Source organism: Macaca nemestrina, chromosome 12 (assembly GCF_043159975.1).
Source record: "Macaca nemestrina isolate mMacNem1 chromosome 12, mMacNem.hap1, whole genome shotgun sequence".
In the NCBI taxonomy this organism is placed as follows: Eukaryota; Metazoa; Chordata; class Mammalia; order Primates; family Cercopithecidae; genus Macaca; species Macaca nemestrina.
The window spans coordinates 13576352-13594965 of record NC_092136.1 but is presented as its reverse complement, the minus strand read 5'-3'; the positions used below and the strand labels follow the sequence as shown (position 1 = coordinate 13594965).

Below are 18614 nucleotides of genomic sequence, written 5' to 3'. Positions count from 1 at the left end.
ATACTCTTCCTTATCTCCATTGTGGAGTGGTGGTCTAATTTCCCCTTAGTCATCAGAAACAATCACCCCACCCAGCACAGTAACCCCTTTCAGTTATCTGAAGAGGATGGAAGGGCTTTGCTCCAACATTCAGCAATAAACCTATAGAAGCCTACCTTACCAGAGGCTCTACATAGCATCCCTATCTGCCATTGATACTTCAAGCACCATTGGATCTGTTGCATGGTATGGTTAAAGCAGAAGACAACTTACATGGAAGCCTGTTGTGAAGGCTTTTCTTTTGGTCCTACTCAAAAGTAGCAGCTTTGTAAGTCACTTGGCAAATTGGCCAAAGCAACACACCCAAGTGAGGGATATGTTGCCTCCAAAATCCAAAGAAACTCATTAGATGCTGTGCCTCCTTTTGATTGTGGAAGCCAGATGCGACAACTTATCCTCATGCTGGAAGAGATTCTCAATATTCCCCACACCATTTGATCCCCAGAAATTTCACTGAGGTACAAGACCCTGAGGTTTTATCAGATTTATTTCCCACACTCTGGCATGTAAATATCTTACAAATACACCTAGAGTAGTTACTATGTCTTATTTGCTAGGTCCAGTCAGCATAATGTTGTCAATCTAATGGACCAGTGTGATATTCTTGTGGAAGAAAAGGGCAATTAAGATCCCTGTGAACTAAATTATGACATAGAGCTAGAAAGTTGATATACTCCCAAGGTATGACGGTGAATGTGTATTGCTGGCCTTGTCATCTGAAAGCAAACTTCCTGGTAGTCTTTGCTAATAGCTATCCAGAAAAGGCATTTATCAGATCAATAACATTATACTGGGTACTAGAGGATGTGTTAATTGGCTCAAGTAATGAAACCACATTTGGTATGGCAGCTGCAATTGGAGTCCCCTCCAATTGGTAATCCACTGTCATCTTCCAAGACCCATCTGTCTTCTGCACATGCCAAACATACAAGTTGAATAGGAATGTTGTGGGAATCACCACCTCTGCATCTTTCAAGTTACTGATGGTGTCATTAATCTCTGTAACCCCTCAAGGAATGTATTAGGAGTCACCAACCTGGCATCTTTTTAGTTACTGATGGATTTATTAATCTCTGTGGTCCCATCAGGAATGTGGTGATGCTTTTGCTTTACTATTTTCCTAGGCAGAGGCAGTACTAGAGGCTTCCACTTGGTATTCCCCACCGTAATGGTCCTTACTCCACAGGGTAAGAAAATAATATGGAGATTCTACCACCTACTGAGTATATTTATTTTAATTATGCATTCTGGAATTGGGGGAATAACCGCAGGATGGGTTTGGGAGCCCACTGCACCCATTGTGAGATTAACCTGAGATAAAACTCCATGGATCATCAGACCTCCACAAGCACTTACTCTGAGTGGTAAGCCACAGTGATGCTTTGGGTCTCCTGGAATTAGTATCAGTTCAGAGTCCGTGTCTAGTAGTCCCTGAGGGGTCTGGTTATTTCCTTTTCCCCAATGCTCAGTACCCTGGAAAAAGGCTGCAGGTCCCTTTGAGGAAGGCTGTGAGAAAGACTAACAGTACAAATTCTTGGTAATGCACCAGTCCTTCCTCAAGGAGACCTGGTCTCCCCTTTAATTCAAGGAGTTCTTTCTGGGTTTGTAAATTTTATTGAAGGTCTGTAAACTGGCTCAGGTCTGGGAATTGATTGAGGGGCTATGAGTCTCTATTTTTATGAGTCAGGTTAGGTTTTCATTCACATGACCTAGAACTTTTCTGCTTATATAGATCAAGGAATAATTTAAAAGTATTTCTGTCTATTTTACCTCTAGGGACACCGTAATCAACTAGCCCATACCCACACCATAGGTCTGATTCAAATATTAATCTTATCCATACACACCCTCACAGACACAGCAAAAATAATGTTTTAATTAAATGTTTGGGCAGTCTATGACCCGGTTGAATTGACACATAAAGTTAACCATCGTATCTCATGTATACTCACAGTCTTGTGGCCACAATCTGGAATGAGTCTTAACTGAAATCACCTGCATAGATCAGAGGAGTTGCTGGGATGCAAATGTATACCAAGCAAGTCCTCACTGAGATATGGCATTAGCAGGAACAAAAATGTATTATTTTAAAACACGGATCCAGAGATCTTCTCTGGAAAATAATAATCTACATTTGTGCAATCTCTCACTTGTGGTTATAATGCCTAGAAAGGCATGTAGGTTCATCACATTTCTAAAAGGCTAATGTTACTGTTAGTGAGTAACAGTACCCAGACACAAAGAGTCCTAAGGAAAGTGCAGATCTCCTTTTCAGCCATAATATCCTCCATCAGTTCACAAGGTACTCTTTGGACATTTGGAAATTCTCATCTCTCACTCTGCTTCCCCCACTAACACATACACACATCCACCTTTCTTTCCCTGTGGTCCCTGTGATTTTTTTTTTCTTCTCTGAACCTACCCTAGGATTCAAATGTGGAGTTTCTGGTCAGAGACTTAAAGTTTTAGGCATCACTGGAGAAAGCTTTAGTTCTCAAGGCAAAGCTCTGAAGCATCAAATTGAGTACATGGAATGTAAATCTAAAGCAACTGGATCATAATTTTGACCCAGCACCATTACTAGCTGGGATACTTTGGGAAACTTTCTTAAAATTTCCGTGCCTAAGTTTCCTTATCTATAAAATATGAATAGGAGTAGTACTCAGCACCGGGTTGTCAAGAAGGTTGGATAATTAATGGATGTATAGTGTTTAAAATATCTGTCACAGAGTAGATGCTCAAATCTGTTCCATAATAAAACATCTATAAAACAAATTCTCTTACTAGTCGGTATTACTTCTTATGGCATAAACTTGATCTAGTTTATGCCTCCAAAGTACCTCTCTTTATTCTGAATTATAGAAATTTTCTCCCTGCTATTGAGTGAACTGCGTCCCACTCTAAATTCATTTGTTGAAGCTCTAGCTCACAGTGTGATGATATTTGGAGATGGGCTTTTGAAGCCGTTGGGTTTAGATGAGGATATGAGAGTGAATCCCTCATGATGGGATTAGTGTCCTTATATGAAAAGACACCAGGCCTCTGTCTCCTGCTCGTTTTGTGTGTGCGTGCTCACATGCCTGTGTACGCACAGAGGAAAGATAATGTGAGGACAGAAATAATGCAGTCATCTGCAATCCAGGAACAGAGATCCCACAAGGAACCAAATTAGCTGACACTTTGATTTTGGAATTCGCAGCCTCCAAAAGTATGAGAAATAAATCTGTGCTGTTTAAATGAAGCAGTCATGGTAATTTACCATAGTAGCCTAAGCAGACTAATATACACGTCTTCTTCTTGCAAATTGGGAAAGGGAGTGAGGGCATCAAAATCCCACCGGACCACAATGAAACAAATAATCTTTTTGTTCTTTAAACATAAAATTCCTAGGTAGTCACAAAGGGAATATCTAATACCTACGTGTAAGTCCGAAATCAGTAATTAGAATGTGTATGTCAGAAGATACCGTAGGAAATCCCTGGTGCTGCCTTTGTAGGTTCTGTAGAATAGTCTTCTAATCTTATTTTTAAAGTATGCTATACATGTAAGATTGTGCTAGTACTACCTTAGAGTAGTGAAGAAGCAGGATGAAAACTAACAGGACAGTGCAGTGAGAAAAACAGTCAACACAGACAGAAGCCCAGACATGCAGAGAAAACTAAGAATTCAATAGATGCAGAAAATCAGAGCTTGAGACCACGCCACACGATAGAAGTCCCAGCGGCTCCCCCTCCCTCATATTCACCTGCACCTTCCAAGAAATGTCTGGAGACATTGAGAGTGACACTGGGATTTACCATCGTTCATGGAATAAGATTTAAAGACACTATTATTGTTTATAATTTTAAAAAACAAAAAAAATTATTGTTTATAATTTTAAAAAACAAAAAAAATTATTGTTTATAATTTTTAAAAACAAAAAAAATTATTGTTTATAATTTTAAAAAACAAAAAAATCTTTGGGGACTCCTAAGCAGGTGACATCTGGCCACAACAGTTGACTGCTCTAATTCTGCTCCCAGAGTTGCTCTCTTCAGGGTATGGATATGGATCTTTTTAAAGGAGGGCTTTTGCAACAGAGGAAAATAAGAGAAACTTAAAAACAAAGAAAATTGACTTTCAGCTGCAGTAACAGAAGAATAAGAGAAATAATATAGAGTGTTTTTCTTGGAACTTTCCAGCAAGGGCATCAGATGAGAGGCTGTGAGGAAAGGCTTAATCCCATTGACTGTGAATCAGAGAACTTGGATTCCTTGGATCATCATAACTTCTCTGGAATACTTAGCAATAAGAAGCTTGAAATTAAGGCTGAATTTCAGAACATTAACGAATACAAACATATTACATATTATTCCATAAACCACCTTAAGACTAGAGTAATTTGCACTAAAAGAGTAGATTTTGGCAGATTGGAAAATAAGAAGAAATCTGAGGTATGAAAAATTGTTGAAGTAGTGAACAGATACATGTCATCAATGTATAAAGGGGCCTAGGGCATTTATTAGCAGGAGGCCATGGAGTCCCACAGCCACCCTGAAATGGAGAAATTGTAAAATAACGTCTGCACTGGGGCCAGGCACGGTGGCTCATGCCTGTAATCCTAGCACTTTAGGAGGCTGAGGCAGGCGGATCACGAGATCAGGAGATCAAGACCAACCCGGCCAACACGGTGAAACCACGTCTCTACTAAAAATACAAAAAATTAGCCAGGCATGGTAGCAGGCACCTGTAATCCCAGCTACTCGGGAGGCTGAGGCAGGAGAATGGCGTGAACCCAGGAGGCAGAACTTGCAGTGAGCTGAGATCATGCCACTGCACTCCAGCCTGGGCGACAGAGTGAGATTCCGTCTCAAAAAAAAATAAAAATAAAAATAAATGAATAAAAAAATAATGTCTGCACTGATTCAGTGTGACATTTCCAGAGTTATAGCTAAGCTCATAGAAATACATTTAGCCGATAAAGAATCAACAAAAATGAACTTTGGAAATAATGCAAACATAAAGCAAGACAAAGTATCTGCTCACCATGCTAAAAATGGCAACAATAAGAGAAATAATACTTATTACTCTTATTTTTATTAGTACTACAATTTACTTAGCATCTACTGCATTCCGGGTACTTTAAAATTCACTCATGATAACTGTATAACAATTTTTATTCTCACAAAAGAAATGTAATGTTTTAATAAATATGTAAATTAATAGATAACTTGGCCTAGACCCCATAACTAGTAAATAAAAGAGCTTGGGGTTCATTCTAGGTTTCTCTTCTCCAAAAAGTAAGTCTTTCACTGCATTGCCAGAATTAGCTTGCATGAATTAAAGAATAATAAAAATTAAAGTTATATTTCTGCCATTTGTCAGATAGCTATTAGAACACTGTGCTAGTCATAATGCTTAGAGGGAGAAAAAACAAAAACTGAGGAAGGTCTAGAGCAAAGCTAAAACCTGAGTAATGAGGGTGAAATGGTGTTTTATAAAAGTATGTTGCAACATAGGGGGCTTAACTTAGGGAATGCTAACACAACATCAGATGATGTTCATGAAGGATAATCACCATTATGATTCAACGTCCATAGAAAATTGAACAAGAGATGGATATGTTCAGAGAAAAGAAATTGTGAGGGAGGGGTGGCCTTTTAAAATATTCTAACTGGCAAGTGGCTAGAGGCTGTCATATCATGAGATTCAATTAAGGAAGACCTGATCTCAATAGAAAACACCAGAAAATGACAAGGTACAGTTAAAAATAGACACAAATTGTTCCCCTCCCTTCATTCTTGTCCTTTCAAAATGGAAGTACAGATCCTCCCATGAAGACATTAGGGGGCCTATTTTCTTACCCCTCGAATCTGGGTTGTCTAGGAAATTTGCTTGGCCAATATGACATTAGCACACATGACTCAGCAGAGGTCTGAAAAGTATTTGTGAATTGGAAGAGAACCAAGAGTCTGCCAACTGCCAGACACACGACTGAGGCCATCCTAACTCACGGAATTGAACGCCCCACCAGGTGACCACAGTTGCATAAGAGAGCCTAGTAGAGAAGTGCTGAGCAGGCTCAGATAAGAGACCACACCCAGGACCCATGGTGTGTAAACAAAAGCCAATGGTGGTTGCCGGAAGTAACTACATTTTGAGGGTTTTATTACACAGCTAAAGCTACTTAAATCAGGTGGCAAAACCACAAAGTGACAGGAAAAATGGATGTTATCTATACTTTAAGAAGTGGTTAATTTGTTCCGTGGCCTGAGAGGTTTTGCGTTCTACCTGTATCTGAAGATATGGAACTGGAATAAATGTGTATCTAGTTGCCATTTGGTAACCAAAATGTCCTTTTTTGTTTTGTTTGTTTTGTTTTGTTTTTTGAGACAGAGTCTCGCTCTGTCGCCCAGGCTGGAGTGCAGTGGTGCAATTTCTGCTCAAGGAAACCTCCGCCTCCTGGGTTCAAGTGATTCTCATGCCTCAGCCTCCCGAGTAGCTGGGACAACAGGCAGGCGCCACCACACCCGGCTACTTTTTTATTTTTATTTATTTATTTTTTTGAGACGGAGTCTCGCTCTGTCGCCCAGGCTGGAGTGCAGTGGCCGGATCTCAACTCACTGCAAGCTCCGCCTCCTGGGTTCATGCCATTCTCCTGCCTCAGCCTCCCGAGTAGCTGGGACTACAGGCGCCCGTCACTTCGCCCGGCTAGTTTTTTGTATTTTTTTTAGTAGAGACGGGGTTTCACCGGGTTACCCAGGATGGTCTCGATCTCCTGACCTCGTGATCCGCCCGTCTCGGCCTCCAAAAGTGTTGGGATTACAGGCGTAAGCCACCGTGTGTGGTCCCTAAAATGTCTTTATATGTAGACCATCTAGTCCGATTTGGTCAATGTACATATGAGGAATCAGAAACCAGGAAAGGGGGATGTGACTTGCCAAAAGTCACAGTAAACCCCTAACTAACCAGGACTACTTGTCGGGTTGTCCGATCCCCAGTCCCAGGCATTTTACTTAGGGCCGTCTTGGGATCTCCAGCCGTCCTGAGATTCTATGACTCTGTGACTCTATGGTTCTATAATTCCAAGACAAAGCGAACAATTCCAGTGCTCCAGGCAGCCTCAGCACAAGAAAAGAACATGGTCGAGGCTGAAGTACCAACTAAATAATCTCCTTTCACATTTTCACCGACAACATCATGGATTCAAGCATGGCACACAGTCCGGTGTTTCTGGTATTTCCTCCAGAAATCACTGCTTCAGAATATGAATCCACAGAACTTTCAACCACCACCTTTTCGACTCAAAGCCCCTTGCAAAAATTATTTGCTACAAAAATGAAAATCATAGGGGTAAGTAAGACTTGCCCCTATGTATATTCTACTGAGGCAGGGGAAAGGCCAAGAAAATTATCTCTTGGCACATGTTTGAAGGTAGGAGCCCATTCCAATTCTTCTTTAAGAATATGTGAATATAGAGTGTTAGTGGGACATTTGAGAGAGGATGTTTGACAAGAACGAATCACACGGGTCTGGACTTGACAAAAACATGCTATCATTTAGGACTCACCTCCTTAAAAAGTGATAGTTGCTATGGCAGTAAATGAGATTCCTCAGACTGAGAAGGTGGGCTGAGAAGAAGAAAGCAGAGCACATAGACTCACACGTTGTACACCTTCCATTTTTGTATGTTGTCCTCATTAGTCTTCCCCAGCACTTGTCAAACCACTGCCTGGTGTCACAGGCTCAGAGAATTGGCCATCTCCAGGTCAATTCTGCTTGGGGCCAGCCTGGTATACTCATTTAGAATTCAGTGTTTCTCAAACATTCACATTTATGGGCTAAAGAGCTGAAGAGCTTATGAAGACACAGATTTCCCAGCCTCACCTGGAGACTGTTACAGTAAGTATGGGATAGGGCCTGATAGTTCGCATTTCAGGCTCCCAAGTGATCCTGATGTTGCCAATCCGTGGATCACATTTTCACGAGCACTGATTTAGATCATTTTACCCTTCACCAAATACCATATAGAGGAATTAAGAAAGTACCCAGGAGCATCACAAAGGGACTTCTATTATTCTTTCCCTAATTACCAAAGAGAGTAATTGCCAAATCCTTTTAACCAAAAGAAGATCTTCTAAACAGAAGGGAAACTATCACTTGGCTTTTCCTCACCATGACTTTTTCCTCTATTTGCAGACTATCCAGATCCTGTTTGGAATTATGACCTTTTCTTTTGGAGTTATCTTCCTTTTCACCTTGTTAAAACCATATCCAAGGTTTCCCTTTATATTTCTTTCAGGATATCCATTCTGGGGCTCTGTTTTGGTGAGTAGAGTCAATCAAGTTCAATTTGAAGCCATGCCAACGAGGATGTTAGGGAATTCTTTGCAATGAAATAAGCTAGATCCAGTTGTATGATATGCTTTCAAAAGTGCAAAAAACTAACCTTGTTGAAATGATTTCCCCATTTGTTCATCACAGTCACTGATATTCCATCATTAGGTCTTGAAGTTCCTTTGGGAATATTTCTTTTGAGGCTTGCAGTTGTTTATTTGGCTATTCGTTCATTCAAAATTAGTTACTATCTATTATAAGCCAGATACCCAGAGAAAGGCAGTGAGCCTCTCCCCCAAAGACCTCTCAGTCTAGCAAGAGAGCACGTAAACAGATCACTTCAAGGCAGTGTGATAAATATTATCACAGAGGTGCAGAAAGCGCTTATGCAGGCAGAGATGAAGGAGCAATTTATTCTTTACAGAAGTGCAGTGGGAAGGGTTTCTCAGATACACCTTTAAACTGCAGAGAGGTATTTATCAAGCCCAATTTAGTCACAATCAATAAACATTAACTTAGGACCTAAAATTTAGTGCCAGAGCATGGGCAGGGTAATGGATTCAGGGAAAAGACAGCAGTCCCTGAGCTCAAGGCCTCAGTTGAGTGAGGAGTTAGACAATTAACATAGGGTGTGATGAGGGAGAATAGACACAGGGGCTGCCTCCATAGGAAAGGCACCAACAAAACAGAGGGGACAATGCCCAGAGACATTTCCAGCTTGAATGAGTTTTAAAGGGTGAATGGTTAATCAGGTGAGGACACACACAGAAGATGGGAGTTGGGATGCCTGAGTGTAAGGATTAGAGATGCCTTGTTGCATGCCAAGAGAGAAAAATGAGCAAAGGCTGAAGGTATAGGAGAGCATTTTCTATTATGTGAACTATAAGAGTTCAGCACAGGGAGTGAGGGTGGAGGGATGAGGCTAGAAAATGCCCATGAAGGGGCTAGAAATGTAAACATGGATGTGCTGTAATCAGATTTGAAATGTCCACTAGGCAACAATGCCACCACGTGTGACCCACTTCCAAGAAAGATCTTGGAGATTTTTAAGAACTACCAGCACATCCACCACAACCCCACCTTATGTTCCCATTCAAGAGAATACACTGGATTATAGTAAGATGGAATTCGATCTTAATGATTGTAAACTGACTTGACATCCCTTTGTCATGAGATCAAAGCTGAGTTCACAATAGCTATAAAAGGAACATGGATGAGCAAACCAAAGCCCTGTATGGTTAAAAAAAAAAAATGTTCATGTTCAAATAAATAGAGCTAAAGCGGATTTCCAGACCAGTGTTTCGTCCACTATTCCATTTGCGGAAAGTCATATAAAGCAACTCACCCTTCTCACTGCCCTGAGGAGTGTGCGAACTTAGAAGGCAGGCATGTAAAAGAATTGCACAGAAGTCTATTCTGTAAGAACTCAACATCAGCTAAACATGGCCATCATTAATGTATTTATTCCTCTTAACAGTTCATTAATTCTGGAGCCTTCCTAATTGCACTGAAAAGAAAAACCACAGAAACTCTGGTGAGTTATATTTCTACTTTATTAAAAATATATTTTGTAGCCAGGCATGGTGGCTCACGCCTGTAATCCCAGCACTTTGGGAGGCCGAGGCGGGTGGATCACGAGGTCAGGAGTTCAAGACCAGCCTGGCCAACATGGTGAAACCCCATCTCTACTAAAAATACAAAATCAGCCAGGTGTGGTGGCGCACACCTGTAGTCCAGCTACTCGGGAGGCTGAGTCAGGAGAATTGCTTGTACCCGAGAGGCGGAAGTTGCAGTGAGTTGAGATCATGCCACTGCATTCCAGCCTGGGCAATGGAACAAGACTCCACCACACACACACACACACACACACACACAAAAGAGTAATGAGTTACATTTTCACTATTTCCACTTTATTAAAAATAAATAACTTTCAAATAATTTATCCCGGCCTTGAAAAAAGTTTGTAAAATCATTGAGTCACCATAATTCCACAAACTCTCAAGTATTGATACCAATAAACAGCATTTGCTTCATGTTTTCCTAGAATTATAACCCACTATGCCAGAGGAGAAAGTTTCTCTGGTCATCTGGTTTAGCTCGTATTTTGTGTATGAAGACACTGAGGCTTACAATCGTTAAATAACTTGTCCAAATTCCCAGTCAATTAATGGTAGAATTATTTCAATATTCCAGTTACTTATTCATTCTTTTTTGTTTTCTGGGTATTTACAGCATTCCAGGCACTTTGACAGGCACTACTTTGACTCACATGAAAGGCAAACTGTAGACAATCTAATTAAACCATAAACAGAATCTCAAAATAAAGAATACAGTGCTACTGAATGTAAAGGTATAGATAAATTATAAGTAGAATATTTTTACTTTACTCAAAGAATTGAAGACATGAAATATTACTAGGCCAATACATGATTTTAGAAAAGGACTGAAAATCCTTCGTTTGTCATTTTAGGGAGAAATTAAAAATGGCAGAGAAGTGCAGCATTTAATTAAACATAGGAGCCTGAAAACAAAAATGTAAACAGACAATGACTTTCACCAGAGAATCAAACTGCAATCGTTACAGGCACACCTTTCCTCCCAACTGAATGAGAGTTAACTTAGGCATAGAATATGGGGAATGGGAAGGTTATTAAAAGTTCACAGGATGCCCTCATTGTGTAGATGAGGGCCTGAAGCCCAAAGATGTGAAGCAATTCGCATAGGACCACAGAGCTGCCTCATGGCATTAAGATGCTGTGAGTAAAATCCTGCTCTCCATTCTCTGCACTCATTGCTTTGTTTGTAGTACAGGCTGGGCCTGAGTCACATTGTTATGTTCTTATTCTATTTCAGATAATACTGACCCGAATAATGAATTTCCTTAGTGCCCTGGGAGCAATAGCTGGAATCATTCTCCTCACATTTGGTTTCATGCTAGATCAAAACTACATCTGTGGTTATTCTCACCAAAATAGTCAGTGTAATGCTGTTACTGTCCTGTTCATGGTAAGTATGTTGCATTTATAGAGTGAGAAGTAAAGGGCTTAATAGAAAATATTTATTAGCACTCAATCAGCGCCATTCAGATCATGTTGTGGACACCCATGTCTTTTCTTTTATTGACAAACATTTATGAAATCCATAATATTTGATAGATATTATACCAGGCATTGTGGAAGAGAAAAAATAAACCCATTATAACTCCCACCTTTAGGGATTCACAGGCGCACAAGAGATAAAACATATACAAAAATCAGTATAATACAAATAGAAAATGATACACTAAAAATAAAAGGTACAGCAGTATGGCTGTAGTTTATAGTCCTATATGTACATTAGAATCACAGTGGCGTGTTTTTACAGTTCTTGATTTGATTTTAACGGGCTGAACTTCTGATAAAGCATGATAAGATTGAAAAGGGGCATTTATTTTAGCTGCTTCCAAAATACCACTAAGATTAGTGTAAACGAATGTAAAAGGTTTGAGCCACATGGAGAGAAAAAGAGAGTTACCAAACACATCAAAAATTGCTGAGGAAATTGAAAACCCACCATCTAAGGCAAAGGGGTTGGGGGTCATATTAGAAGATATTTCTTAAGGCAAAGCCCAAGAAATACTTAACATTTGAATGCACCAGGTCCACAGAAAGCAGGACTAACGTGCAGAAAACAGGGAGACTGATTTAGGTAATGGTTAAGTATGGCTACGTGAATCAGCTCTTCTCTGAAAACAGAGGTTTTTTATTAAAAAAAAAACAAAACTATCACAAGAACAGAAAACCAAACACCGCATGTTCTCACTCATAGGTGGGAACTGAACAATGAGATCACTTGGACTCAGGAAGGGGAACATCACACACAGGGGCCTATCATGGGGAGTGGGGAGGGGGGAGGGATTACATTGGGAGTTATACCCGATGTAAATGACGAGTTGATGGGTGCAGCACACCAACATGGCACAAGTATACATATGTAACAAACCTGCACGTTATGCACATGTACCCTACAACTTAAAGTATAATAATAATAAAAAAATTAAAAAAAAAAAAAAAAACAACCTTAAAGGTGTTAAAAAGCTGAAAGTTCAGCTGAAACTACTAAACCCATTTTTCGATGAAAGCCTGCAACCTGAAATTTACAAGTGGAATTCTGAAGAGCACGAAAGCTGCTCATGTCTTCAGACCCACTTGCCAGTGATGCTGATTTGCAATCCAATCCCTGGCCCATGTGGACTGAAAGAGAAGGAAGTCAAGGTTTCACGTCCATTCAAGGTATAAAGACTTAAAAGAGATTTTCTCCATATGAAACTAAGTCTTTGATAGGCTACGACGCTCTTCAGGTAAGGACAAAAAGATATACAAAGTACCCTGCCCCCAAACAGCAAAGGAGAGTTGCTGAACAAAGTTTAAAAAGAAGACACGGACGCAGGGAAGGGGAATATCACACACCAGGGCCTGTTGGGGGTTACTGCGACAAGGGGAGGGAGAGCATTAGAACAAATACCTAATGCATGTGGGGCTTAAAACCTAGATGACAGGTTGATAAGTGCAGCAAACCACCATGGTACATGTATACCTGTGTAACAAACCTGCATGTCCTGCACATGTATCCCAGAACTTAAAGTAAAATAAAATAAAGAAAAGAATACAGTAGACTGTCATTAACTATGGGCACCCCGCTGTATAACGGATCTCTTGAACTTATTCCTCCTATCTAACTAACTGATGGAAGTGAAAAGACAATAGAATTACATCTTTAAATTGCTAAAACAAAAATAATGCCAATCCAAAATTCTAGGCCTGGTGAAAATGTTCTTCAGAAATGAAAGTGAAATAGCCAGGCACGATGGCTCAGGCCTGTAATCCCAGGACTTTGGGAGGCCAAGGGGGGCAGATCACTTGGGGTCAGGAGTTCGAGACCAGGCTGGCCAACATGGTGAAACATTGTCTCTACTAAAAATACAAAAATTAGCAGGGCGTGGTGGCGGGTGGCTTTAATCTCAGCTACTCGGGAAGCTAAGGCAGGAGAATCATTTGAATCTGGGAGGCAGACGTTGAAGTGAGCCGAAACTGCGCCACTACACTCCAGCCTAGGCAACAGAGAAAGACTCCGTCTCAAAAAAAAACAAACAAAACAAAACAAAACAAAAAAACCACAATGAAAGTGAAAAACAGCTGACAAATTTGAGAGATTTCACGATTTCACTTAGAGCATTTTCAACAATTAGCCATATGCTGAGCCTGCAAGCCTCAACAAAATTCAAAGGATTAAAATCATATACAATATATTCTCTGAAAACAATGGAACTGAATTAAATGTCAATTTTAAAAAGGCAAAAAAAGTCCCAAAACTGTTTTGAAATTCTAAGTTATACAAGGTTCAAAGAATTTACAATAGAAATAAAAAATATATTAAAAACAAAATAATAGAAATATTTATATAAATTGATACAACTAAAGCATGCTTAGAGGAAACTTTATAACCTCAAATGCAAGTATTGGGAAAGAAAATAGACTAAAAATAAATTATCTAAATATTCATACCAAGAAGTTAGATTAAAAAATTAAACATAAAGAAAATGAAAGAATTGAGATATAGTATTCTATAATAGAGATAACAAAGAATAGAGATAAAAACTAATGAAATACAACACAAACAATAGACAAGATAAAATAAAGCTAAATATGGATGTTTGAAAAACTAATAAAATTGGTAATCTCCTAGATATTTAAAAAGAAAAAAGAGAAAACACAAGCTATCATTATCAGAAATGAAGGTGTATCACTATAAATACAATAGCCAAGAATATATGAGGAAATTATTAACATAAAAATTACTTGATGCTTTAGATGAAATTGACAAATTCCTTATAAACTATGCAAAACCACTTGCCACGACTAACACAGGAAAAAATGTATATATCCGACTGGTCTTATATCTAAAAAAATCAAATACATAATTTAAAACTTTCTCTCTAAAAAGAAAAAGCAAAGCCTTGCAGGAGTAGACTAATTCTTCCAAACATTTAGAAAAGAAACAACACCAAACTGAATACTTTCAATTCACTTCTCAACTCACAAATATTTGTGTGAGGCTATCACAAGTTTGACATGAAAACATGATAAGGACATTATAAAATATTTTAAAATTACAGGTAATTCTATCTTGTAAACTTTGTGAAGCAATCTGAAATAAAATATTAAAAAATCAAATTCAGCATTATATATAATAAACCGTGGCCAAGTCAGTGGATACCAGAAGTACACAATTGATTTCACATTCCAACGTCAATCAGCGATACACCTAAATGTGAAATCCTAAACTATAAAGCTTGAGGGGATGGGCTGCAGGGAACTCAGGAGAATATCTTCACGACCGTGGGAGTAGACAAAGCTTTCTTAGATAGAACATAAAATGGACTAACCATAGGGGAAAAATAAAATAAATAAAATGGACTACCAAAGCACAGAAAGGGAGAAAATTTCCTCTTTCTCTATATATCTTTCTCACAAAAGACCCACATCCAGAATATATTAAGCACTCCTGAAAATCAATAATAAAAAGGCCAAAAAAACAGTAAGACTTGAGCAAGTACTTCACAAAGATAGATAAATGGCTAGTGAGCATGTGGGAACGTGCTCAACATTATTAATCATCACATAAATGCAAATTAAAATCACAATAAGACACTACTCCACACACACCAGAATCAATTTAATTAAAAGGACCGGCAATACCACATGTTGGAAGGAATGTGAAGCAACTGGAACTCTTAGACCCTTTTGGTGGAAATGGAAAATGGAAAATGGTTCAACTACCTTGAAAAACTATTTGGTGGTTTTTAACAAAGTTAATCATACACCTACTTTATGTCTCATGATACATACAAAAATGTTTATAGCAGTCCTATTCATTATAGTTAATCTGGTAAGGAATTCAAATTTCTATCAACAACAGAATGGCTAAAACAAGTTAATTATTCAAATAGTAGAATATTCCTCAGCAATATAAAAGAACAACCTACTGACACACAGAGGAGCATGAATGAATTTCAATTTGTTATATTGAGGCAAACAATTTCAGATAAAAACTAAACAGGTAAATTTATATGATACTAGAAATCAGAAGGGTGGTTGACTCTCAGTGGGGTGGGAGGATTGATTGGGAAGGGACACAAGAGGATTGATTGGGAAGGGACACATTTTATCACTGGGGTAATAAAAATGTGATATATCTTGACGTGGAAAGAAAAAGAGATAAAATACACTTCTTTTTTTTTTTTTTTTTTTTTGAGATGGAGTCTCACTCTGTTGCCCAGGTTGGAGTGCAGTGATGCGATCTCAGCCTACTGCAACCTCCGTCTCCCAGGTTCCAGCGATTCTCCTGTCTTGGCCTCCAGAGTCGCTGGGATTATAGGCACATGCCGCCATGCCCAGCTAATTTTTTGTATTTTGGTAGAGACGGAGTTTCACCATGTTGCCCAGGCTGGTCTCAAACTCCTGAACTCAGGCAATCCACCCGCCTCGGCCTTCCAAAGTGCTAGGATTACAGGCATGAGCTGCCACAACCAGCTAAAATACACTTCTTTATATATAAACTTTGCTATAGTTAAAAATGGAAAATATAGTTTTAAAGCAGATAACAGCAACATTTTCATGTTTTTATATACGGAGTGCATATAACTGACAAGAAAAGTCAAGAACAAAATTTTTAAAAGATAAAGAATATGAGGAAGGAATTTACAAAAAGGAAACTATGATGGCCAAACATACAATAATGCTCCAATTCACTAATAGTCAGGGAAAGGTCAATTAATTTAACAATGAATGGCAATGTCACTGCCATTTTGGGAAGCAAGGAGACAACATTTACTTACCTGACTGATAAACAGATCCAGATGTCTATCTCTACAGCAATTAAACCACCTACATAAGGGTACATGTACAAGAATGCTATTGCAGCATCGTTCAGAGCGGTAAAACAAAACAACAAAACAAAAAAAAAAAAAGAAAGAAAGAAAGAGGAAATCAGTCAGTTCCTGTCACAAAAGAATAAATGAATGGTGACAAACCACACCATGAACTATTATGTGGCCATTAAAAACCATGTGGCTGTAAAACAGCTACTGAACCTATAGTTAAAATATAGTAGACAAATAAGGCTTTAGGAGAGGATGTTAACCATATTAACCTTTGCAACCTGAGTATAAAGTAAAGCTCTCGGAAGACTGCAAACTTTAACTGATAAGTGCAGATGTGCAGTCTCTGGGCTACTGAGGAGATGTGCATCTCTATTTGTGCTCATAGTGCCAAAATACAAAACATTTTGAAGGTCTTTTGCCATGACTGAAAAAAGCACAGCTGGGGCCAGGCCATGGTGGTTCATGCCTGTAATCAGAGCACTTTGGGAGGCCAAGGCGGGCAGATCACCTGAGGTCAGGAGTTCAGCCTGTCCAATATGGTGAAACCCCGTCTCTACTAAAAATACAAAAACTAGCCGGGTGTGGTGGTGGGCACCTGTAATCCCAGCTACTCGGAAGGCTGAGGCAGGAGAATCGCTTGAACCTGGGAGGTGGAGGCTGCAGTGAGCCGAGATCCTGCCATTGTACTCCAGCCTGGGTGATAAGAGTGAAACTCCATCTCAAAAAAAACAAAAATGGTGGAACTACTAGCCTATACTGCTTATGTCTCTTTTGCTTTCTCTTTTTCTGAGCCAATAGTTTTCTTTTTTCCCTCTTTTTCTTTTCTATTTTTAATTCTTTTTCCTGTTTCTTCACCTTCTTTCTTTCCCCTTCATTAGACTACCTTTTATATATGCATTTCTTTGCATTTTATGTATTTATAAAATGGACTATTTCCTACATACATAAATCAAAAATGTATTATTTTATATGCCTTTCTCTAAAAAGATAATATGCTATGCTATGCTATGTTATCCTATGCTACGCTATGCTATGCTATGCTATCCTATGCTATGCTATCCTATGCTATCCTGTGCTACGCTATGCTATCCCATGTTATGCTATGCTATGCTATGCTATGCTATCCTAGCTATACTATGCTATGCTATCTTACGCTATGCTATGCTATGCTATGCTATGCTATGCTATGCTATGCTATGCTATGCTAGCTATCCTATGCTATGCTATCCTATGCTATGCTATGCTATGCTATGCTATGCTATGCTATTCTATCCTTTGCTATGCTATGCTATCCTATGCTATGCTATGGTATGCTATGCTATGCTATCCTATACTAAAATAGATGTATCCTCTCATAATCCTTCACTGATTTGATTCCTAAGCATCAGATACACTTGAGATATATGGGGAAGCTTTTATTATCTGGACATTGCTATGTTATTATAATCAGAAAAACCATTACCCTGCTAACATCATGACTCTTCTTTTTTTTCTTCTTCTGTTACAGGGAATTTTGATTGCATTGATGACTTTCAGCATTATTGAATTATTAATTTCTCTGCCCTTCTCAATTGTGGGGTGCCACTCAGAGGACTGTGATTGTGAACAATGTTGTTGACTAGCACTGTGGGAATAAAGATGTGTTAAAATATTATTTAGCAATGACTTCTGCTTGTAAGGAAAAGCCAAAGGACACATAGAATCTTAAGGCTGGAAACTATCTGAAGCAAAGGGGAGTGGCTCAAGCGAGGGAGTTCTGGGGACATTTTGACTGATAAAGCACATTCTGCCTCTTGGCAATGCCATATGTCCCTCTCCCCAAATCAAATGGTCACCTTGGTGTTGTCACCTCTGTTAGTCATGCATTCTTTCAACTAAAGGACAGCAATGTGGTGTTGCAAAGATAGGAACCAAAGCCCAAGGCCTGGGGTGACCCAGTCGTCTAACTTCTCTGGTTGATGACATCTCCTGCTGATTTCACTAAGAGACTCCACCTAGTGGCTCCTACTCCAATGGTGTGTGGAAAGATGAGTTGGTTGGTGGAATGGTTTGGCCCACAAATTCTACATTAATGCTGCAAGATCTTCAATGTTAAAGAGCTGATCAACTAGAATAGTAACAATAGTAAAAATAATGAGGGCAAATATCGGTGGAACCACTACTATATTCCAGGCATCATTCTAAGTATTATATAGGTGTTACTCATTTAATCTCACAAAAATCCTAGGAGGTGAATTGTATCATTATACCGATTTTACAGAAAAGGAAACTGAAGCACAGAGCGGGTAAATAATTTGCTCAACGTCATGAAGTTTGCAATGGCAGAGTCATAATATCA

At 39.0% G+C, this 18614-nt stretch overlaps 2 protein-coding genes across 6 annotated transcripts in view; one reads left to right on the top strand and one right to left on the bottom strand.

The window, feature by feature from the left end:
• The window catches only part of LOC105464631 (membrane-spanning 4-domains subfamily A member 4A-like), a 356637-nt gene that overhangs the window by 197185 nt on the left and 140838 nt on the right, over positions 1 to 18614 (bottom strand). For all 5 annotated transcript variants that reach the window (XM_071074542.1, XM_071074541.1, XM_071074540.1 and 2 more), the window contains 2 exons: positions 17739 to 17900; positions 16232 to 16307 (listed from right to left, as the gene is read on the bottom strand). The gene's annotated coding sequence lies outside the window, so the exon portion shown is untranslated. The remainder of the gene's footprint in view (positions 1 to 16231; positions 16308 to 17738; positions 17901 to 18614) is intronic.
• LOC105464623 (membrane spanning 4-domains A5) lies at positions 7116 to 17930 on the top strand. Its single transcript, XM_011712653.3, has 5 exons — positions 7116 to 7371; positions 8218 to 8346; positions 9833 to 9889; positions 11209 to 11361; positions 17784 to 17930. The coding sequence occupies exons 1-5, from the start codon at positions 7219 to 7221 to the stop codon at positions 17892 to 17894; spliced, it is 603 nt and encodes a 200-aa protein (XP_011710955.1). The 5' UTR covers positions 7116 to 7218; the 3' UTR covers positions 17895 to 17930.